Source organism: Arvicanthis niloticus, chromosome 4, assembly GCF_011762505.2.
Source record: "Arvicanthis niloticus isolate mArvNil1 chromosome 4, mArvNil1.pat.X, whole genome shotgun sequence".
In the NCBI taxonomy this organism is placed as follows: domain Eukaryota; kingdom Metazoa; phylum Chordata; class Mammalia; order Rodentia; family Muridae; genus Arvicanthis; species Arvicanthis niloticus.
In genome coordinates this window covers 94,844,407-94,868,333 of record NC_047661.1, presented here as the reverse complement: position 1 = coordinate 94,868,333, position 23,927 = coordinate 94,844,407, and the positions used below count along the sequence as shown (strand labels likewise).

The 23,927-nt window shown below is 42.4% G+C and overlaps 1 protein-coding gene across 2 annotated transcripts in view; it reads right to left on the bottom strand.

Moving 5' to 3' along the window:
• The window catches only part of Frrs1 (ferric chelate reductase 1), a 41,552-nt gene extending 20,849 nt beyond the window's left edge, over positions 1-20,703 (bottom strand). Inside the window, exons 1-6 of one of the 2 annotated variants that reach the window (XM_034499468.2) lie at positions 20,550-20,703; positions 8,228-8,446; positions 5,858-5,994; positions 5,151-5,245; positions 3,765-3,912; positions 425-607 (exon numbers count right to left, since the gene is read on the bottom strand). In XM_034499468.2, the coding sequence (XP_034355359.1) occupies positions 425-607; positions 3,765-3,912; positions 5,151-5,245; positions 5,858-5,994; positions 8,228-8,423 (759 nt within the window). In that variant the 5' untranslated portion in view covers positions 8,424-8,446; positions 20,550-20,703. Of the gene's footprint in view, positions 1-424; positions 608-3,764; positions 3,913-5,150; positions 5,246-5,857; positions 5,995-8,227; positions 8,447-15,741; positions 15,766-20,549 lie in introns of those variants that run through there. The other variant, XM_076933182.1, reaches the window with a different exon arrangement.
• Between the last annotated feature and the right edge of the window lie 3,224 nt (positions 20,704-23,927).

Here is a 23,927-nt window from a genome sequence, read left to right as displayed (position 1 = left end):
CAGAACACATTGCCCGGAAATCCACTGCACTCTCGGCCAGCAGGAAACATAAGTCAGGGGCACCAACAGCAGGGGCACAGGCTTTAGTTTTGGTGCTTGATTGGCCTGAAGGGCATTACAAACGTGACACTTTATGCAGTCGTTTCTTTTACCTACGATTCCTGCTATTTCAAAAATAGACAGGGACATAAAGTGGCAAATCTACGACACATGACCTTAGGGCAGCCTGCTCTTAGAAATAACTGCCCATCTATCAAAATCATGAAAAGGCCATTGAAATGGATCTGTTCTTTGAATTTCATTTCCCATTCTACCCTTAGGTCTCATCCCTGAACTCTGGAAGGCACATTTAATCTACTGCTGATGAGAGCTCACTCTGGTGGCTCTCCTGCTATCATCCCAGACATAAGCAACAGATACAAACCATCCATTGGTCATGAGATAATGCAAACGACACGTAGCCATCACTGGGTCCACTCATTTCAACCATCACCGACTGGTTATCTCTGGTGAAGGACAAGAAGACGCATGCGGGCTCATTCTCTGGGTTACAGTTCAAAGGACTCCTGACACAGAACTTCTTGTTCCCACACTCGGAGGCACTGAACTAGAAAAATAAAAGGGATGAAGATGTTAATTATGAAACAAGCAGTTTACTGCCAAGGACTGGACAGCCGAGGAAAGCTTTGCATAAACATTTAAAACAGGGAACCGAAGACGCATCACAAATTAGAAGTGATAGAAGCATCCTTCAACTGTGGACTTTTAAGCCTATTATCGTTGATTATATTTTGATTATTATATTGTTATAATATTGTTGATTATAATTCAGAAAACTATACTGGTAGGCCTGTCGTGGTACATGAGTGCCTATGTTTATCTAATACACAAAGTGCTTCATACCATCCAACACCAGGAGCAAGGTTCCCCATTTAGTCCACGTTGGCCATCTTGCCTAACTGGATGCCCTCTAATTTTCAAGAGACGGTATTTTAAAAAGCAGGCAAGCCAAATATGGGCAAGATCTTTATGTGTAGATTTTGGCAACAACTTTTAAAAGTCACATTCAGATTCAGAGTTAAGCGATACAGAAAAAGATGGGACACTTGTATATACCACCATTTCAAACAGTAAGAATACTCTATTGTGTCAGGAGGCACAGCCAATATTCTACACTGATTGAAACCTGAGCCTCCCCAGTATGGCATTTAAGGAGCCCCTGGGCCCAGCCCCACCCAAAAAAAAAAAAAAAAAAAAAAAACTCTACAATTTGGCAGAAAAAAATACAAGCAAAGCTTGTGTGAGAAAAAGAGAGGGCTGAAGAGTCCGTAACCAGACTTAATGAGGACATCACTAACCACAGTAGGGAGAAAACAGAAGCCACGAAGACCCTGGGAATGTGGCATTGGTCTCTGAGCTCCTCCTTGGTCTATTCCACCTGTCAAAGAACCTGTTCTCTAAAGATCTCTTTACCTCGGGCAATCCTAAAGAGACTCCGAGGTCTCTTCTAACCCTAAAAATACCACAACTCTGAATGAAGCTCCCTATAATTGGCACAGAGGCATGGTGGTAAAAGTTCCAAGAACAGGCCCCTTTAACTGACCATGTGAAAGGACAGTACTTTCTGTTAGGAAGCTGGTGTACAAACAGTGTATTCACTTAAAGCAGCTTTTAAATGAGCATTAAGTGAAGTGAGAACTAATGCAGATAATCAGCTCTTTCTGTTTGTTTGGGGGTCTCTTGTTTGTTGGTTGGTCGGGGGTTTTTTGTTTGTGTTTTTCTTGTTTGTTTTTTGGTTTGGTTTGGTTTGGTTTGGTTTGGTTTGGTTTGGTTTGGTTTGGTTTGGTTTTTCGAGACAGAGTTTCTCTGTGTAGTAGCCCTGGCTGTCCTGAAACTCACTCTGTAGACCAGGCTGGCCTCGAACTCAGAAATCCACCTGCCTCTGCCTCAAGTGCTGGGATTAAGGGCATTCACCATCACCGCAATGGCTAATCAGCTCTTAAATAATTGCACAGTCAAACAAAAGTGCAACAGGCATTATAATGCAATTAAATCCCAGCATCCATGGCGGTGTTTAAAGCTGCAGAAGAGAACGAATCCAAGTAAGACTACTATTGTGTAGGGTAAACGATTTATTTAGTCCTGTTTAGTTTTGTTTGTATATCTGTATCTGTGAGTGTTTACTGGGGGATCCGGGGAAGCCAAAAGAAGGCATCAATTCTCTGCAGCTGAAGTTATCTGCAGTTCTGAGCTGCTTGATGTGGGACCTGGAACTAAACTCAGGTCCTCTAGAAGAGCAACAAGTGCTCTTGACTGCCGAGCCACCTCTCTAGCAGAGAGAGGAAGAAGACAGTTAGTGGAAGAAGAGATAAATATACAGACAAGAGAAAGGGACCCAGAGGAATGGTTCTCAACCTATGGGTCGCAACCCCTTTGGAAAGCTGAATGACCTTTTCACAAGGGTCACGGAAGACCATCAGAAAACACAGGCATTTACGCTACGACTCATAGCAGTAGCAAAAATTACAGTTATGAAATAGCAGTGAAACTAATTTTACTTTAGGGAGTCATCACAACCTGAGGGACTATTTTAAAGGGTCAAGCCTCCTACATTGTTTGTTTGATAGCTAAAGGGAACAGAGTTGAAATAGTTTTATGATATAGCCCAGGCTGGCCTAGAACTTATCATGGAAACCAGCCCGGCCTCAAGAATCCTCATGCCTCTGCTTCCTAACTACAGGGATTATGGACAAGTGCTGCTATACCTGGGTTCCCCAACACTCTAATCTTTCTCTCTCTCTCTCTCTCTCTCTCTCTCTCTCTCTTTTTTTAAGATTTTTTTTTATATATAAATGTATTTTATGTATACAAGTGCTCTATTTGTATGTATGCCTGCATGACAGAAGACGGCATCAGACAGAAAGAAGAGGGCATTAGACACATTATAGATGGCTGTGAGCCATCATGTGGTTGCTGGGAATTGAACTCAAGATGTCCAGAAGAATAGCCAGTGCTCTTAACTGCTGAGCCATCTCTCCAGTCCAACACTCTATTTTTTTTTTAAGATTTATTTATTTTATGTATATGAGTACACCATTTCTCTCTTTAGACACACCAGAAGAGGGCATCAAACCCCATTACAGATGGTTATGAGCCACCATGTGGTTGCTGGGAATTGAACTCAGGACCTCTGGAAGAGCAGCCAGTGCTCTTAACCATTAAGCCATCTCTCCAGCACCCTCCTACCAACACTCTAATCTTAATAAATAAAATCTATATTATACTACCACTTCAAGACTCTCCTCTGGCAGCTCATGCCTTTAATCCCAGCACTCAAAGGCAAGCAGATCTCTGTGTTTGAGGCCAGCCTGATCTACAGAGTGAGTTCCAGGACAGCCAGGACAGTTACAGAGAAACATCCTCTCTATGTTTAATATTCAGGAAGAAAGAAAGTAGGGGTAAGAAAAGAGAGAGGGGGGAGGGGGAAGAAGCTTTTTCAACTTCATTTCCAAGCAACCATACACTCCCTGACAGCACAACTACCTGTAAATGTTGCAACTATACTCTGAATGTAGAATCATTTTTATGTCCTTTTTTTCAAACCTAAAAATTATAATGTTGCAATGAAGACTTCCTTCAGATTTCTACAGAGAACCCACAAACTCTATCCCACGGCCCACTAAAGCTAAAGCGGACCTTAGAGCCAGTTGCCAGGAAAGCTTCTCAAGACCTCATTTGGTGAAGACACAAGAAACGTCACTTACTGGTTTGGTTAAGTGTGAGACAGGAGGTGGCATTGTCAAAGGTTTCGTTGTAGCTTTAGGCGTTGTAAAGGGAGGAGCATTTGGTTGGGAAATTACGGGACTCGGAATCTTCACCCAGTAGATTTTATATTGCTGAACAACTGTGGCTCTGAAAGAGAGAACCAATGGGATTAGGCAAAACCCCACAGCGACCCATCACAAGCTAACAAAACTTCAAGTGGGAAATGTGCAGGGAGAGGTAGATGAAGAACATTCATGCATGGGGCAAGTCTCTAATGACTGTCCTGACCTATCATTACATGAACTTTGTGACCCCCCCCCTTCTTTCGTTTGTTGTCTGTCTGTTCTTTTTATTAACAGCAGTCACGAGTGCTGGATTGCACAACTTAACTTTGTAGGTTTCTACTCCCTGACATAAGAGCACACTCCTAGTCATCTCACAGTGAATGACTAGTCACACTTCTCCAATGAAGGCATATAAGAGGTAGCTGCCAAACGAAGCTCCATAATGGCTGCCTAAGCAAGCGCTCACTGCCGTTCACCTTAGCTCCTTGTGCTAAGCTGAGCTCCAGAGTGCTGGGGGCCTGTGGACAAGGTTAAGCAGAAAACAGAGACATGTCCAGAGAAGATTCTCTCCTGTAAGATACACCTATATCTGGAATACCACTCAGGAATCATCACATGGCTGTAAGAGACTCTACTCTACTCTACTCTACCTTATGCAGATGAATAGGGAAAGGGTGATAATGTAATTCTGGTTTCACAATTCCAAGAGGCATCCAGCGGTTCACTTTCTGATAAGCTATCTACAAGTTGTAGCACTGCCAAAGAAGCCACTGTCAGCCCTGTCTTGCTCATACTCTCATACTAAGACGGGAAGCATTACTCTGCACACCACACACTCAAGTACTAATTGATGGCTCTTACGAGTTATAAAGTAGTGTAAAACTTCACTCACTCAACAATGCCCCTTAAGTATCAAGTTCTGTCAAGCTTGGTGGTGCATACCTATAATCTAAGCACTTGGGAACATAAAGCAGGGAAAAGCCTTTAAAAAAAAAAAAAAAAATGTACAGCCTGGAGTCCCGGGCTATGTGCTAGAAGTTTGTTGTTTAAGGAAAGGGGGAAAAAGCCAGGTCCATTTGAGAGTCAGAAGCAGGAGGATTGCTACAAGTTCAAAGCCAGCTTCATCTACATAGGGAGTTCCTGGCCAGTCAATGCTGCATAGCAAGATGCTATCTCAAATAAGAACAAAGAAGCAAGACAACTCTTCCAGCAGAAGCTCTCCTCCACAGGTGAATATTCAAATGGAAGTGGCAGCACTTCATTACAGCTTCAACCTCAATAGCAGTCAGTGGTCACACAGACGTAAGCTCTTGTACTCACAGAAATCGTATGTGATCTGGGGCATTGCTTGGAGCATTCCAGTAGACTTTAATTTCTGTCTTCTTGGAGGAACTTGTATGACTCACAGCTAATCCCTGAAATAAAAAAAGAAAAACCATCCTGTCACTGGACAGCTCAGCACAGTCAGAACAAACGTAAAGGTAGGAAGAAAAAAATTGACTCCACAAAGTTATCTTTTAATCTCTACACATGTGTGATGGCATGCCTCCTGCTCCTGCTCCTCCTCCTCCTCCTCCTGCTATACATACAGATATACATACAAACACACACACACATACTAGCACATACACACACTAGCACACTAAAAATTGTCTTAAATTGTTCATTTATTTGTTTGAAACAGGTTCCCCATGCATTCCTGGCTAGTCTGGGACTAGCCTATATTGTCCTAAAACTCAGAAATCCTCCTGTCTCTGCCTTCCAAGAGCTGGGGTTAAAGGTGCACACCAACATATCTCAAGTAACTGTCTTAAATTTTAAGCCAATATTTGCCATTATAATGTAAACATCACCAAGAACAAACTTTTTGAGCTACTAGCCTACCTTTCTAAATGCTCATATGTGAACCAGTGATATGGTTTGATGACTGTAATCTGTTCAAATGCCTGCTGCACTTCTTAGTACCACTCTAGAGTAAAAATAGCCCAGAGGAACCAACAGAAATCAACTTCAAACTCCACACAAACCTGTACATCATCACAGGTCAGAAGCTGTGACTCTTCTCTGTCAATCAGAGTGAAGGAGCCAATAGGAGAGCCGCTCAAATCCTCAGCATCCCGAGCTTCTAAAAGAAAGCCTCTAAATTCTGGTCCTGACAAAGTAACTGAGCAACACATAAAAAAGAGAGGTTAGAATAAAAGATTTAGAAATAGTTCCTGAAAGCATTTAGAAGAAGCTCAGTTAGTTAGAAATTATCTTTACAAAACCACAAAGGTGGGGCTGGAGAGATGGCTCAGAGGTTAAGAGCACTCACTGATTGTTTTTCCAGAGGTCCTGAGTTCAAGTCCCAGCAACCACATGGTGGCTCATAACCATCGATAATGAAATCTGGTGCCCTTTTCTGGCATGCAGGTATATACGCGAGCAGAACATTATATATATAATATATATATTATATATATATATATATATATATATATATATATAATATATAATATATAATATATAATATATATTATATTATATATTATATATTATATATTATATATTATATATTATATATTATATATATTATATATTATATATTATATATTATATATTATATATTATATATTATATATTATATATTATATATTATATATTATATATTATATATTATATATTATATATTATATATTATATATTATATATTATATATTATATATTATATATTATATATTATATATTATATATTATATATTATATATTATATATTATATATTATATATATAGTGTGTGTGTGTATAACAAATCCATATGCTTTAAAAGACACCCTACAGAAGAATGTCTGAATTATGTTCCATAGAGTATGCCTGCCATTTTTGGGAGGAGGTTGTTTTGTTTGTTTGTCTGTGGTTGGCTGGTTGTTTATTCTGCAGCACTAGGAACTACATCTTCAATCCTCTTGTACTTTGTATTTTGAAACAGAGTTTCAATAAGTTACACAGGCTAGTCTTGAACTTATTCTGTAGCACAGGCTAGCCTTGAACTTAGGATCATCTTGTCTCAGGCTACTTCATGGCTGGAATTATAGACCTGTGCCATCAGGTCAAGCATCATGAGATAGTTAATAGCCATTCCACAAGGGGTTAAAGCAGGAGTGGTGGCTAGGTAACAATCTATAGGGGAAATTTTATTTAGAAAATCTAGATGAAAGTAAGAACTTGTTTCTCTACTACAAATCTGACCATCTTTAATATTCTATTTTACAGAGTGAAATTCTAAAAGACATCTAAATCACACATGGTATTCCAGATTTATTTCTTCAGGCATTCTCTTTGTAAAGAATTCCTGCTGACATGATGCATTTCTAAAAATTTCAAAATGCTCTCACAAGTGGCCTTTTGTTTTTTCTGAGACAGGGTCTCACTATACATATAGTCCAAGCTGCCTCAAATCCTAATCCTTCCTAAACCTCCAGAGTGCTGGGATTAAGGCACATACTACCACACCTGGCTGTAGATAAATCTTAACAGACAGGCTACATTTTGCCAGAAGAATCAGGGAAACATAAGAGATTGTATTACTTTTTAAAGAGGGGATGGGGCAAAACAACATATAATAAATTTATTTTCGTTCCTCTGAGTTGATAGTCTTCAAGATACGATACACAATAAATGCAATGTTAATACAATAAAACTAACAAACATATTCCTTGGTATTCTAAAAATCTTACTTTTGACCTTGCCCTTAATAAGGAGCAGATATGCCACTTACACAATACAGACTTCTATAGTAAACAAAAAAATGCAAGTAGATGATGCCTTGGAAACAACACAAATGAATAGATTAAAATGAAGTGGTCTAATTCCAGTCACAGTAAAAAGTTAACAAGTACTGAGAGAATCTAGCTGAAATTGCAAATCATGCCAGTGGGGATGATGCACACCTTTAGTCCCAGCACTCTGAGTTTGAGGTCAGCCTGGTCTACAGTGAGTTCCAGGACAGCCAAAACTACACAGAGAAGCCAACCTAGGCCTCCCCGCACATAGGTATCAGATGTGCAGCTTGACCTTCATGTGGGCCCTGAACGACTGAAATGGAAGCCATCCCCAAAGCTGTTGCCTGTATGTGGGATATGTTCTTCTAGCTGAGCTGCCTTATCTGGCTTTGGTGGGAGAGGATGCGCTTAGCCTCCAAGAGAGTTGAAGTGCCAGGGTAGGGGGATACCCAGGGGGCCCCACCCACTCAGAGGAGAAGGGGAGGGGAGATTGAGGATTGTGGGAGGGGGTGACCAAGAAGGGGGCAGTCAGCAGGATGTCCAGTGAATAAGTTTAAAAAAATAATAATAATTTAATGTAAAAAAAAAAACCCTAAAAAGAAAAAAAAAAGTGCAGATCATTCTCCAGCACTGGTACCTTTGATCTGGTCTCCGGGTTTGAACGTCATCTGACTCACTGTGATTTGGTGAATAGGCTCAGACTGTGGGCTGTGGTTATGCTGGGGGATCATCCCACCACAGGCCATTGGTACTCTTCCATTGTGATAAGTAGTCACAGGGCAAGCAAGCAAGGCAACCATGAGGACAAGGAGGGTGAACTGGGGAGCCGCCATCTCCAAGTGAAGAGTAAGAACACCTGCAGATGTAATTAAAATACAGTATGACAGCTTTCATGACACAAGCCTACTTTCTCTCAATGCCTGGCTCGCCAGTCTCAAGTTAACATACTAAAAAGAGGACAGTGCATGCTCTAAATCAGTTTTACCAAACACCAACTGTGAGACTCCAGCAAGATTCTACTTCCTGACCTAAAAAATGAGTTATTTTATTTTAACAAATGAAAATAGAACCCAAAGTCCAAAAGGGTAGAGAGTGAGTGCTTTTAATCAATATGAGGGAGCCAGGTGGTAGTGCCAGGCAGGAGAATCTCTACAGGATCCGATGCCAGCTTGGCTGCAAGTGCTTCTACCTGCTGAGCCTGAGTATAACACTGGCCTGTTATACTTTCATAGTAAATAACACACAACTCTACCTAGTTGCCGGAATACCTCGGGCCAAGATCAGATATGTTACACTGTGACCACCACCTTCTTCTGTGCCTCTTGCTAGATGGTTAAAGCAAGTCAGCCTCTCACAACCTTAATACATCACTTGGGCCCACACATGTGATAACTAAATCGCTCAAGGCTAGAGGCAGAGAGATAAGAATCTTTTGTCCTAAACAAGCCCTCACCGTGCACAATACAGTCTAGGAGGGCAGGTGAGGGCTATGATCAGTGACGGTGAAGCTGCACCCTGGAGTAGAAGCAATCACCAGGACCAGATTGCTCCTCTCCAAGCAGGAACAGCAATGACATCACCCAACCAGAACTGACATTACAGACAGACAGACCAGTCTTGTACCTTTTGTTCACTGTCCCACCCCTACAGGTCACTGGACTGTTCTGCTGTTTCTCTGCCTGATGCATGCCCTGATGGAGTCCTTTGTCCATGCTTTTTGCTTTCTTCAGTTGGAGTGTTGAGATGGATGGCTGAGCCTAGCCTCTTGGGGTGCCTGAAGCTGGGTGCTTTTCCCCTAAAATTTTATATTATATACATACATACATACATATGTGTATGTATGTGTATATATAATCGGAGTATACACGCACACTTACACGCACACACACACACACACACATATATATAAACTATTATATATATATATATATATGGAATTTATTAGAATGACTTACAGGCTGCCATCCAGCTAACAATGGCTATCTGTGTATAGAAAGCCCAAGAATCTAGTAGTTGCTCAGTCCCACAAAGCTGGATGTCTTGGCTGGTTTTATGTATATGCTGGAATCCCAAAGATATAGGCTCCAATGCCAAGGAATGAATGGGTATGCTCATAAGGTAAGGGCAAGCAGGCGAAGAGCAAAATCTTCCTTCTACCTGTACAAACGAGTTCTTAACAAAACACAACAGAAGTACTCATGTCAACTACAATCCTCATTTCTGCAACTGGTCACATGGCCTTAGCTGGTGACCTCCACTACCTCTGCTACCCATTCTGTATTCCCTCCACTCTCTGCAAGCACCTCAGCAGGTCTTGGCACTTTTTGTGGAGTGACTCATACCTTCTTTCCTGAAGGGCCATCTCCTAGTCTTCTCTTCCTCAGTCAGCTGACCATAGGCACCATCCCATAAGGCTACCTATAGGTGCATGTTTGGCAGGAACCAGCATTATAACAGGAGTAGGAACCATGGACATTTGGGTAACTTTATGTGACTTCCTTGTGCCTTCAGGACCTGCTCAGGCCCAACCACATGAATACACCTCCATTTAATAATAGATTGCTGCTACAGTATAACTTGGTGGGCCCAATAACACCCAGCTCATGATGAGAAGCTCAGGCCATATGGTAACTTATTTGGTGGCCTATTGTCAAATGTTTAGTTTCCACTAAGACTCAATAGCAGGCCAGGAGCTATCTTTCAAAGGAAGAATAGTTATCTATGAGGCCTACCAAAGGCTCCACAGAGCATCCCCATCTGCCACTGGCACCTCAAGTACCATCAGGTCTGCTGGATCATAGGGTCCAAGCAGTAGAGAGAGCTACCTTCACAGCAGCCTGGACCTGTAGAAGAACCTCTTCCTGATCCAGGCCCTAAACAAAGCTAGCAGCTTTCAAGTCACTTGGTAGATGGACCAGAGTAATACATTCAAGTGAAGAATGTACTGCCTCCAAAATCCAAATAGGCCCACTCTCCGTTTTGTTTCCGTCATGGTATGGGAGGTTCAGATGCAATAACTTACCCTTCATCTTAGAAGGAATATCTGCATGCCCTATACCACTTGGCTCCTAAAAATTTCACTGAAGTAGACAGTCCATGAATTTTGGCTGGATTTATTTCCCATCCTCTGATATGCATGAGTTACCAGTGAATCCAATGTGGTTGCTACCTTTTGCCCACTTGGCCCAATCATCAATATAATACATAATAACAGCATAATATCATCAATATAATACACCAAAGTGATATTTTGGGGAAAAGATCAAGATCCCTTCTAAGTTATGACACAGGGCAGAAGAGTTAATATATCCTTGAGATAAAACTGTAAATTTATATTGCGCCTTGCCAACTGAAAGAAAATTGCTTCTGGTGATCCTTGCAAACAGGTACTGAGAAGAAGGCATTTGCTATATCAATAGCTGCACACCATGTACTGGTAGATGTGTTAATCTGCCCAAGTAAGGACGCTACAGTACAGCAGGTGCAATCGGAGTTACTGCCTGATTGAATTTTCGATAGTCAACTGTCTTCCACACTGGCCAGATAGGAGAGTTAAAGAGAGATGTGGAGTTGTGGGACTGTGAAAGGTAGCCTCGTTCCCAGATGAGCTAAGGCTTGAAACCCCAGAAACCCTGAAGGGACGGTAGGTGCTTTGCCTGTTCCCAGGCATCAGGCCCCTGTCACTAGCCACAGCCCCTTATAGATTTGTAACCATCAGTCACATAAGGGCAATGCCCCAAGCCCCTCCACATGTAGAGGATGTAACCTGAGGTCACATAGGCTCAAGACAGATCTCCATTTTAATGAGGTACCTAAAGGCCTGGAGGGCTTAGCCAATAAGCTTTCCTTCCCAGACACTCCTCCCTACAAAAGGTATTAACCTCAGGCCATCCCTGAGAAGTGGGGCATGGTTTTACTCATCCACTTTCCGCCATGACAATAAATGCCTTAAAACCTTGGACTGCCTCTTTTCATCAGGATCTGCATGGGGAGCCATGGAGAAGGCCTTCGCCTACAGAGCTGCCATCTAATCTCTATAGAAGGCTTCTCGGTGCTCTCAGATGTGACTACCACCAAGCCCAAGCCCAAGCCTGCCTCCATCAAGCCAAGGACTCCTTCCACAGAAGGAGCCAGAGCGCCCCACCCCCCATCTTCCCCTTGGCCCAGGGCCAGATCCAGCCCGTGGGCCCCAACTCCATTCTCAGCTCTTCCAGCAGCGCCTGGGTGCCAAGAGCCTGAGAACCAGATATACTCCCCCCCCGCCCCCCCCCCCCCAGCTCTGTCTGTCCTGAACCTCAGACTGCACTCCCTATCCCTGGAACAGTGTCTTAGGGCTTCCCTACAGCCTGATACTTGCCCAGTAACATCATGGGCTAAGTACGGTCAACACTTCCAGAGTCCCACCTCCCCAAGTGGCCGTGCCCTGTGGTGGAACAGACAGAACCCATAACCCTACATACAGTTGTGCTGGGAACCACCACCCTTGCATCTTTCAAGTCCTTGATGGTGGCAGTAATTTCTACAACTCCTCCAGGGATGCAATACTGGTTTAGATTCACTATTTTGTTTGTCAGATCAGCTCTCTAAAGGCTTCCATTTAACCTTTCCAACCATAATAGCCCTCACTCCACAATTCCACCAGTTTCTAAGAATATCTATCCCAATTTTAAATTCCGGAACTGGGGGAATAACCTCAGGATGAGTGTGGGGACCTACTGGACCTACTGTGAGTTGGACTTCAGCCAAAATTCCACTAATCATCTGGTTTCCATAAGCCCATACTTTAACTGTTTCTTGGGATCTCACAGAATCGGTGTCAATTGAGAATCAGTATCCAATAGACCCCAGAAAGTCTGATTGTCTCCTTACCCCCTGGGGTACAGTTATCTATGCAAAAGGCCATAGGTACTTCTGGGGAAGAACTGGAGAAAGACTAGCAGTAAAACTTTTAGGTGTTTTATCAAGATCCTCCCCCAGGGGAACCTGGCCACCCCTTCATTCAAGGAGTTACGGGTCTGCAAACTGGCTCAAGTCTGGAAATAGATTCACTGGCCAAGACTGCCTCTTTCTGTAATCCAGTAGTCTTTCTTTCATTTGTTTGAGGATTTTTCCACTTATACAGATCAAACAAAAATTCAGTAGACTTCTTATCTATTTCATGCCTGAGAACACCATAATTGATTAGCCAGTACCAAAGGTCCATAAGAATGATACGATTCACCTTGCCTGTGCCGACCATTATGGGTTAGGCCTTTATGAACATTGTTTTGTCTATGCTGCCCATTATGATAACCACAATCACCGTGCTTTTGGCAGTTCAGTGCTGCCACCTGGCCCTTGTTACCCTGGGGCCCAATTAAACCCATGGCCTTTAATTCATCCACTTAAGCAGCAGCATCTCCGGCCCTAAGGTCTGGCACAAGAAGAAGGGCAACAACAAAACTCTTCAAATGTGCTGGTACCCCTCATAAAATGGTGATTTTATGCCTTACAGGATTAGTAAAGGGCATCTCTTCTGGGCTGTCCCATTGTGGGGATTTTAGTTTTACACAGCGTATTAGTATTGCAATTACCCTGATTCTTAAAAATCCCTTCATCAACACTAAGCCAAGGGACATCAGACATCTCCAACTCCTTTTCGATAGGCCATCTTTGATGAATGCTTCAGCCAACCATTCAAACAAACTTTTGACTGTGACCTTTTTTAAACTGTGAGAGCATGCATATTAACCTAAAATGGGCAGTGGTGGCGCACGCCTTTAATCCCAGCACTTGGGAGGCAGAGGCAGGCAGATTTCTGTGTTCAAGGCCAGCCTGGTCTACAGAGTGAGTTCCAGGACGGCCAGGGCTACACAGAGAAACCCTGTCTCAAGGAAGGAAGGAAGAAAGGAAGGAAGGAAGGAAGGAAGGAAGGAAGGAAGGAAGGAAGGAAGGATAAAACTAAAATCTCCACTCAGAGGGCCCATGTCAATAACCTCAGCCTGATCTAGTTTTATGTTCCTTCCACCCTTATCCCACACCCTTAAAATCCATTCCCACACATATTCCCCAGACTTCTGCTTGAATGAATTAACAAACTCATTAAGCTCCTTAGTCATGTAGTACACTTCCTCATGGGCAATTCTTTCTACCTCCCCTCTAGGGGCCTGCTTTGCCTTGATTCTGGTAATAGGTCTAAAGGCAACTATTGGTGGACCTTGAAGAATTTCGGTATTGCCTTGCCTGGCATTTGTTCAGAGAAAGTCACTGCTGATTTATCAGACAATGAAGGATTAATTTCCTCAGGTGAAAAGGGTAATAGTTCAAGGGGTGACGCTGAGGGAACTACTTCCTCAGGTGAGGTAAACCCTTGAGAATCTGAAGGTTCAAAGTTCTCAGCTTCAATAGGGTCTTCCCACACAGCCCTATCCCAAGTTACAGGATCCCATTCTTACTAATTAATGTCCTTACTTTAACTGCCGACACCCTGAGGCTGGGGCTTGAATTTTCACTGTAATTCAATCAACCTTCTAATGAGCTTTGTGGTTTGACTTTCCACAAGTTCTGTGGCTGCTGGAGAGAAGGCGCTCTTCCAGGGCACACTTAGAAACCTTTAGACGGTTTAGGTGCCTCTGAAACTGGTTGATCTTATCACTGAGTTCCTGGCTATCCTTCACAGAGCTCATTCCTATCCTTTATCAATTTATCCAGAGATGTTAAGAGCAACCAATCTGCAGCAACATTTTCTGTATTTTCCCCAAAACTGTCAAAAGTTTCACATACAGGGTCACCAAATCTATTGCCACCCACAATTGGTGAATCAAGATAATCAAAGGCATTTATCTCTAAATTTGTAGAATAGCTCACAGCATGAGGAATGGACGTGCCATTAAGACAAGGGCAAGCAGGCAAAGAGCAAAAGCTTCCATCTTTTATGTCCTTATATTGACTTCCAGCAGAAGAAGGTGTGACCTGAGTAAAGGTGTGTCTTCCCACTTTAAAACTTAGATTAAAGGACTGTGTCTCCCCACCTCTAGAACCGGATCAAAGGTTTGTGTCTTCCTAGGTCTGGACTAGAAGCGGAATCACCCACTTCAAACCAAGCATAAAAATCTCTCACAGGTGTGCCCTGGATTATAGTTCATTCCAGATGTAGTCAAGTTGACAACCAAGAATAAGCCATCACAACTCATGACTTACCCAGAAAACTTCCACACCAAGGAATAAATGGACTTTCATAGTTGAATCTCAAGTCATACAGAGATCAAAAACCAGGTCAAGTATTTCCACTTGCCCAGCTTTTAAAAAAAGAGTTCCAGAGTTCATTTTCACAGGAGGAAATAGGAAGGGAAAAAATGACCTTTTTAAAATTAACAATTGGAGTTATGACATTTTCAGAGAAGATTCTGAAAACCCAAGGGTGTAAATGGCCCAGTGAATACCAACCTGAGACCTGTGAGCTCTAACCACTTAAGACAGTCGAGAAGACATGACAAGGCATGAGGAAATGCAAGATGAGGAAGAAGGCTGAGAAAATCATGGTGGGGGAGGGCAGAGGCAGGTGGATTTCTGTGAGTTCAAGGCTAGTTTGGTTTATATAGTAACTTGTGACATCCAGGACAGCCAGGACCATATAGAGAGAAGCTTAGGATGGAGAGTGTAGAAACAAGAGAGCTTCACTAGCCAGGGACAAAAGGGAAGTGCTTCTGAGGGAAACAGGACAGGCAGACAGCAGGAGAAGATGGAAAGGCAGAAGTCTGGGTGCAAATTAATGCAATCACATTCTGAGAGTTTCAGGTTTCTAGTCTCTGATTGGAACTACGTTGACAGGCCAGAAGCAGGCGAGGTCAACCAGGCGTGAGAATCAGACCAGAGGGAAAGATGAGCACGGAAGAAAGCAAACTGTCACGGTTTCAAAGGAAACTTCATTGTACACTATTAAGCTTTAAAAAAAAAAAATGCTTAACCTCTGACAAGACACCCACTTTTACAAATTCATCCTATAGAAAAAAACTCATACAATTATTCAAGTAATATAGTAGCAAAACTTAAAGATAATTCAACCGCTTACAAGAGTAAACTATGCCATATCCAAACTATAGAATACTATCTACCTAGGAAGGAGAATGCAAGGCAGTCATGACAGCACATGCCTGTGAGAAAAGCACTTACCAGGCGAAGGTGGGAAGGTCAGAAGCTCAAGGTCATCCTCAACCACATAGCAAATCTGAGGCCAGCCTAGGCTATGTGATACATGAGATCGATCTCAGAAGCAAAAGGAATGAAGTGATTCCCAAAGACAAAGACAGTAACTAATTATTAACTGCTTCGCAAGAATTAATTCAACTCACAAAAATCCTAAAATACATTTAAATAAAAGCATGAGCCAGATGGTGGTGGTGCACGCCTTTAATCCTGGCACTCAGGAGGCAGAGGCAGACAGATCTCTGAGTTTGAGGACAGCCTCATCTACAAAGTGAGTTTCAGGACAGCCAGAGCTACAGAGAGAAATCCTGTCTCAAAAACAAAAGGAAAGGGCTGGAGAGATGGCTCAGCGGTTAAGAGCACTGATTGCACTTCCAAAGGTCCTGAGTTCAATTCCCAGCAACCACACAACCATCTGTAATGGAATCTGATGGCCCCTTCTGGTGTGTCTCAAGACAGCTACAGTGTACTCATATACATAAAATTTATTTAAAAAAAAAAAGAAAGAAAGAAAAAGAAAAGAAAAAGCAAAGAGGGAAAGAAAAAAAGGAAAGAAAAAAATGGAAAGCATACTCATGCCACAGAGAGAAATAAAAACAAAGCAAACTGAAAATGTTACATAGCGTACGCACCAAAATGTACATTGCTTAAAAGGAAGAAGAGAGGGGAAACAAGCCTTTTTGCCATGCTTCTGACAGTTCTCAACCGTGGTCATATTCAGAATACAAAGTAGTAGGAAGTTGAGTACACTTCCTCTCTTTAATGTTCTTTGTCAGAGACAGACAGACAGACAGACAGACAGAAAAGACATTGTACTGGCTGGTTTGGTGTGTCAACTTGACACAAGCTACAGTCATCAGAGAGGAAGGTGCCTCAGTTAAAGAGATGCCTCCGTGTGATCCAGCTGTGAGTCACTTTCTCAACTAGTGGTCAGTGGTGGTGGGAAGGGGGAGTGTGCCCATTGTGGGTGATGCCATTCCTGGCCTGGAGGTCCTGAGTTCTATAAGAGAGCAGGCTGAGCACAACATGTGAAGTGAGCCAGTAAGAAGCACTTCTCCATGGCTCTTACAACAGCTCCTATCTCCAGGTTCCTGCCCTGCTTGAGTTCCTATCCTGACTTCCTTCACAGAAGAACAGCGCTGTGGAAGTGTAAACCGAATAAACCTTTTCCTCTCTATTTTGGTCATGATGTTTTGTTGAAGCAGTAGAAACCCTAACTAAGATAGCCATATAGATATGCATACACACATATCTATGTGAATACTCACACGCACGCGCACACACACGTACCTCTTTTTCTCTACAAAATCTAAAACACTGTTGTTTTATTGTTTTAGGTAAGCATTGTTCATATTTACCATTAAAATATTACTTATGGTAACGTATGTTACTTAACTTTTTAAATTTCAATTTGTTTTGGGGTGTTTTTTTTTTTTTGGTTGTTGTTGTTGTTTTGTTTTGTTTTGAGACAGAGTCTCACTCTGTAGCCTACACTGGCCTAGAACTTACTATGTAGCCCAGACTGGCCTCAAACTCAACTCAATCCTCCTGCCTCAGCCTTCCAAGTATTAGGATTACAGCTACCACCACACCCAGTTTGTTTGAATTTCTAAAATGACAAATACCTGAACTGTCACAACAACACACATAATCAAAAGTTCTCTGACAGCATCAATAATCTTTAAGAATGCAGAAGGTCAGCCTGGGTCCAATTGCCAGAAGTCAAGGTTGTAAACTTGTACAAAACAATCCAACCATAGCCCAAAGCCACACTTCTCTACTGAGAATCTCATACATGCATGTAATGCTTTGATCAAATGTATCCCCTATTTCTCCCTTCCGACTCTTCCTCTGTCTCCCCCAACTTCTCCCTTCCAATGTCATGTGCTGTTTTTAAATGCACTGAGTCCACTTAGAGCTTATAAATAAGTGCATGGGTGTAGGATCATCAACAGAAGCCTGAGTAGATATATAGGGACCATATTCCTGAAGAAAACTGACTCTCTTCTTTAGTTGTCAGTTGCTTCGAAGCCAGGATGGGACTCCATAAATTCCTCCCCATCCATGCTATGATTTACGCTAGCTCCATCTTAAATACTATTATTCTGTTAAATGGATATAGAAATAAACTGCCACTTAAGTTTTTATCTTTTTACCCATAAAATAGTGCATCTCTCAGCCCTCATCAAAGAAACTTTTATTTGCAGTAGGTGGTGTGATTAATAAAGACCCACAACTGCCCAGTCTGCAAAGAATAAGAGACAGTGGCACGCTCAATGCTAAACGGGACATCTATATCATACCCCTTTTCCCCAAGATTCTGGCATCTGGAACATAACAAAGATTGCAAGAGCCAGAGGTAGTGGACCGTCCTCGTGACAATAGGACATGACAGAGCCACTGTACACATAAGCTCACAGGGTTTGTGACTGCATGTACAGGACAAGCATATGTTTTAAAACATAGTAGCTGTGAACACTTGCAGATCAGGAAAACTCATAAGAAATCTGTACCTCTGACTTCTTCTAAATAATTCAGCCATTAGATAACTTTAAGCCTGTATTTGCACATGGCCAGTGCTGGAGGGGCGCCCTCCTGGGCCAGGCAGAGGGGCTCTGCTCCTCTAAAAGGCCACACTCACTATGTGCCCAGCCTCTATAAAGGAGATTCTGTGTCTCACCCTACCTTCAGGACCCACCCAGCACTTATTATAATTCTATTTCTTACTAAATTCTTTGCAGGTTTGACAATTGATAATTTAAAAAAAAAAACTACTAAAGTATACATATAAGATTATATAACTATTCAGAAATACATTAACTTGATGGCACGCTTTTAGTCCTGTCATTTGAGAGGCAGAAGCAGATGGGTCTCTGTGAGTTAAGGACACCCCAGGCTACATCGAAACACCTCTCAATAAATGAATGAATGAATGAATGAGAGAAAGAAAAAATACATTAAATTGCTCACACAATTAGATTTGGTTCCTATTTTCAAACACTGTCACATTTCCTTTTTAAATTTGTTTTAAAACACCTACAATTTGCAGTGTCCATTTAAATGCCCTCAAACACTGTCTCCTATGACCCACATTAAACTGTACAGTATTTCTGTGTTTGAATTGGTCCTCTAATGTTCAAATTGTATTTGGGGGGTGGGGGGCGGGGGGGGTACATGCTTCGGCATGCTGAGAGGTCAGAAGACAACTTGCAGAAGTCAGTTCTTTCCTTCCATCGTGTACAACCGAGGGGTTAAACTCTGACCATCAGGCTCGCTGAACCATCTCCCCTGCCTTGAACCTATCCATTTACCCAGTGTCACTTATCAGGGACCTCTGTGGTGACCCAGAGAAAATTATTTATTCTCATTTTCATTTAGTCTCCTTATTTTTAGAGGCAGTATCGGGAAAAAAAAAAAAAACAAAAAAACAAAAAAACCTTTGGTAAGAATTAACTAAAACATCTAACCAGGCACACAGAAGGCAATGGCAAGTGATCTTGTGATTTTTGAGGATCTCTGTGAGTTTGAGGCTAGCCTGGTCTACAGAGAGAGCTCCAGGACAGCTAGGGCTGCTTAGTGAGATCATAAACCAGGTTTCTGGTTAAAACAACCTTCTTTCCATAGAATCACGCCTAATCGTGCCAACCTGAAGTAAATGTTCTTCTCTTAGAAACGTGCTATTACCTAATAAAAACTTGTATCACGCTGGGCGGTGGTGGCAAGCCGGGGCGGTGGTGGCGCATGCCTTTAATCCCAGCACTTGGGAGGCAGAGGCAGGCGGATTTCTGAGTTCGAGGCCAGCCTGGTCTACAGAGTGAGTTCCAGGACAGCCAGGGCTACACAGAGAAACCTGTCTCGGAAAACAACAACAAAGAACAAAAACAAAAACAAAAACAAAAAAAACCTTGTATCACACTTTCCTGCCACAATTGGTGACTTACGTGTAGCAACAGAAAAGGCATGCCTACAGTGCCTTTGTGAAATGAAATTCAAGAGAATCTGACATTGTGTAAACAGAGAGGTGTGACAGAGAAGGTGGAGCAAAATGGATACATTTGCCTAAAAATAACTTCTAAAACTTCTCTGCTGAACAAAACCCTCTTCCTCAAACCCTAACTTTGTTATCTATAAACCACAGATTAAATCCCACAACTGTGTTACCCTAGTATAAAAGGATCCTTCCCCATTTCTTTCTTCCTTTTAATTTAGGGAAGGAAAAATGCAGCTGAACTGAAAGCTTAAAGTTTAGCTGTGTTGGGAGAAATTCCAGATAGCACATTTACATGTTGAAATTTTCCCTTTGACCTTAGGCATCATGGGAAAAGAAACGAAAAGAAAAGAGAAAGAAAGGAAAGGAAAGGAAAGGAAAAGAAAGGAAAGGAAAGAGAAAAGCAGCTCCTAGACACACACAGAGAGAGTAAACTTCACATGGGCAAATTATGACATTAGGTTTCAATGTAAACGGTGCCATCGTTCAATTTTTCTTAAGGCACACAAATTAAAGTCAATACTTTTCAGGTCCTCATACTTGTCTCTCCTTACAACTACCCTTTTCTTGGGATTAGGGATCGTTAGTCAAAGTCACAAGGCATATTAGGAAACTAAATCGTTAGAGAGATCGAGACAACCCTGCTGGCGAGCGCAGCCCTCATGCAGCCTCCTGTCTGCCCTACCACGCAGGTGCCTGCTCTCGCCACTGTCGCCCAGCTAGCGCTGATGTTTATAAGCTTTGCCAAGAGTCTTGACACAGAAAACTTAACAGAACAGACACTTACCTTGAGCAGCAGAGGCAGCCTGACCAACTTCCGGCTTGGCTCTGGCGGGTACCACGGAGCTGCAACTAGGCGGAGCCAGCTTACTGAGTAACCCACGAGGAAGGCTGGCGACCAAGTCTATGCTACCTGATTTCCAAACCCGGGATGGGCTTTAGGACTACACGTCTTAAACTAAAAAGGTTGTGTTTCTAAAAAAAAAAAAAAAAAAAAAAAAAAATACGCTCTTCGGGTTTTTAACTCACTAGCTACTGTTGCACTGCGCAAATTACACTTTCCTTGGTTTTCTCTACAAGCCTAGTTGAATATATACCTGTTGCCTGTGACTCGCAAGACAAAGACACCTGCTCCTGTCTGAGCGAGGTAGCCATATTCAGCAAATAAATAGGATACCCAGTTCCACTGCAATTTCATTTTACAGTGTTAGTACTAAAGTGTGCAGTGCCAGAAGCATGCTCATGGTTTGGTTTTGGCTTTAATGATTGGCTGAATATAGAATTCAAATTTACCGTGAGGATTCACAAGACTACCTCCGCCCCCTTTGTTTTGTTTTTTTCCGAGACCCGGTTTCTCTAAGTAACAGCCCTAGCTGTGCCTGCTGGGATTAAAGGCGTATACCACCACTCCCGGCTTTAGTCCCTCTTCCCACCCCACCTTTTTAAAAAAATCTAACAGCACTCCACATACTATTTAATCACCTACAAAAAGTTATAAAGAAATCGTAGCTCACGGTTTGGTTTTGTTTTGTTTTGTTTTGTTTTCGACGGTGGGGCTGGGGCTTTGAGAACACTGTTTTCTTCGTAGCCTTGGCTGTCCTAGAACTAGCTTGTGTAGACCAAGACCTCAAACTCACGGGGATCCGCCTGCGTCTGTCTCCAGATTGCTGGGATTAAAGGTCTGCGCTACCACCACCCAAAGTGCACAAATTATAAAATGTGAAAGAACTCTTTTTAAATTTCTTTTTGTAAAGTACAACTTGAAATGCTTTCCATTTTCTCTCAAATCTTTAGTCTGTGCCTTGCATTATTTTGCAAAAGAAAATGTTCAGTGCTAAGGGGGGAAAAATCCATATTTGAAAAATGTTAACCTGGTCATTCTCCAACCTTGACTAACCTGGGAGGATGTGGAGGGGGGGGTGGGATGTGGTTCATGAGGCATGCTTTGACCTGTGCTTACCCATTGCTCAACACCAGTAAATTCTTTAGATGCATTTGAAGAGAGACGAGATAGGAAAGAACACCCACCTCTGAACTGCCTAGTAAGAACTAGTAACATTTAACAAACGCCCCACCCACCGCCCACCCTCCAACCCCACCCCACCCCCACCTCCCGCAGCAGCCACCGCCCCAGGAGATTAAAAAGAGGCTCTAAGAGAGTCCAAATCTTGTTTTCCAACACACACACACAAACACATACACATCTGTCTTCCCAGTTTAACGGTAGGGTTCAAATATACATAAACATAACTAAGCAGTCAGGTTATGGCATGGTCCCTGACCCTCCACTGTCTCAGCTCCAGATATCTCTTGCAAGGTCATCTAAAAAGTTATGACAAACTCCCTCTCGAGGGCCCCAGAGCTTCAAACGTTTCAACTCCTTGCAGGATATTCCTGGAGAGAATTTCAATAATGTGATTGCCGAAAAGAGAGGCACAAATATCTCCTTAGAATATATTCATTCCAGCCAGAGAGACAGTTACTCTAAGGTAGTAGCTTCGCTTTCTACAACTGTAATTAGACCCTGCCTTGCTAACTTTGCACACCAACAGTAAGCTAAAAGTCTATGAAAGGAATAATACTTTGAATAACTTACCTCAGAGCACTGTTAGGAAGCTGTTGGATGAAAGTGTGGCTAGCCCTTCCCAGACCTATCACTTCCTCCAGGTTCTGTGGCTACATCCCTTCCTATCACCCACTGCCAGAATCATCTATATAGCCTGTTATCAGTTGCCACAAAAGAGGCCAAGTTTATTTAAAACACCCAGCGGAGCCTAAAATCTAAGATGCTGGAGACTACTCAATTGGAGCCACTCACAAACCTCTGAATCAACACCTCCTAATCCACCTTCAGCGCCCCTTCACAATTAACCTGCCTGGAGTCCCTTCCTTTGGCTATCCGACTACTGAGACAGAGGACTTTAAGATTAAATTAAGAGTTCTCCCAGGAAACTCCTCCAGGGAGAAGAAAATGCTGGATAGGTGGGGACAGCCAAAGGAGAAACTTGTCCTTGTACCCTTGCCAGGCAGAATGAAAACAGGACAGTGACAAACAAGACCACGCCTTGGCTGCGCTGCTTAGTTATGTATGTGTGTATACGTGTGTGTGTGTGTGTGTGTGTGTGTGTGTGTGTGTGTGTGTGTGTTGCCTTCGATTTGTATGAAATATCAAATATGAGTCTTTTTTATCAAATATTATAAAATTTTGTTTACAGCAATGATAAAATATTTTTATTTCTTCCACCTTGTAAGAGTTTTATGCAAATATTTTAATCCTCCTCACCCAGTAAAACCTTTGTTTACACAAAGGTCCCCAGATCTCTGTAGTCCTTAGAAGTTACCTTTTTCTCCTTGGAGCAGTGACCTCCCCTCCCCGTTTTCCTTCATTTCCTGTGTGCCATTTCTTTTTTCCAGACTAGCCAACTGAATAAGATTGTGAGTTCAGACCCTAGCAATGGGGAAAATACACAGTCACCACCGGAGTTGGAATAGAAACCAAATGTACTTTTTGTCTAGGTATGTTTCTTCTGAAGATCAAACACACCCTCTTGAGTTCAGACATTTCAGTTGGAATGGGGGCCTGTTTCTTTGCAACCCTGAACTATTTATAAAACCCTCATGCCAGACCCTGCAGATGCCGTTGGAGAGCTCACTGGATTTCATTTCTCCTTTACTCAGAGTTGCCACATAGGGACTCTTTCTGTTCTCCACTATTAATTTGGCTCTTTTAATTGGCATGTTGAGGTAAGTAGGCAAATCTGGCCTTGGGGGAGGTAGAACCTGTGACCCTAAATCTGGTAACAACCTCCAAGAGACATTTGCTCGTTGGGCAACATCTGTCAGTATTTTTATATAAGAAATGGAAACAAGGCCGGGCAGTGGTGGCACACGCCTTTAATCCCAGCACTTGGGAGGCAGAGGCAGGCAGATTTCTCAGTTCGAGGCCAGCCTAGCCTGGTCTACAGAGTGAGTTCCAGGACATCCAGGGCTACACAGAGAAACCCTGTCTCAAAAAAAAAAAAAAAAAAAAAGGCATGAAATCATCTTTGACAGATTTCTTATCCTCCGTGTTTTTCTTCTTGTTATTGTTTAGTTGGGTTTGTTTGTTTGTTTGTTTTCTTTGTTTTTGTTTTGCTTTGTTTTGCTTTGTAGTAGTATCTCTGGC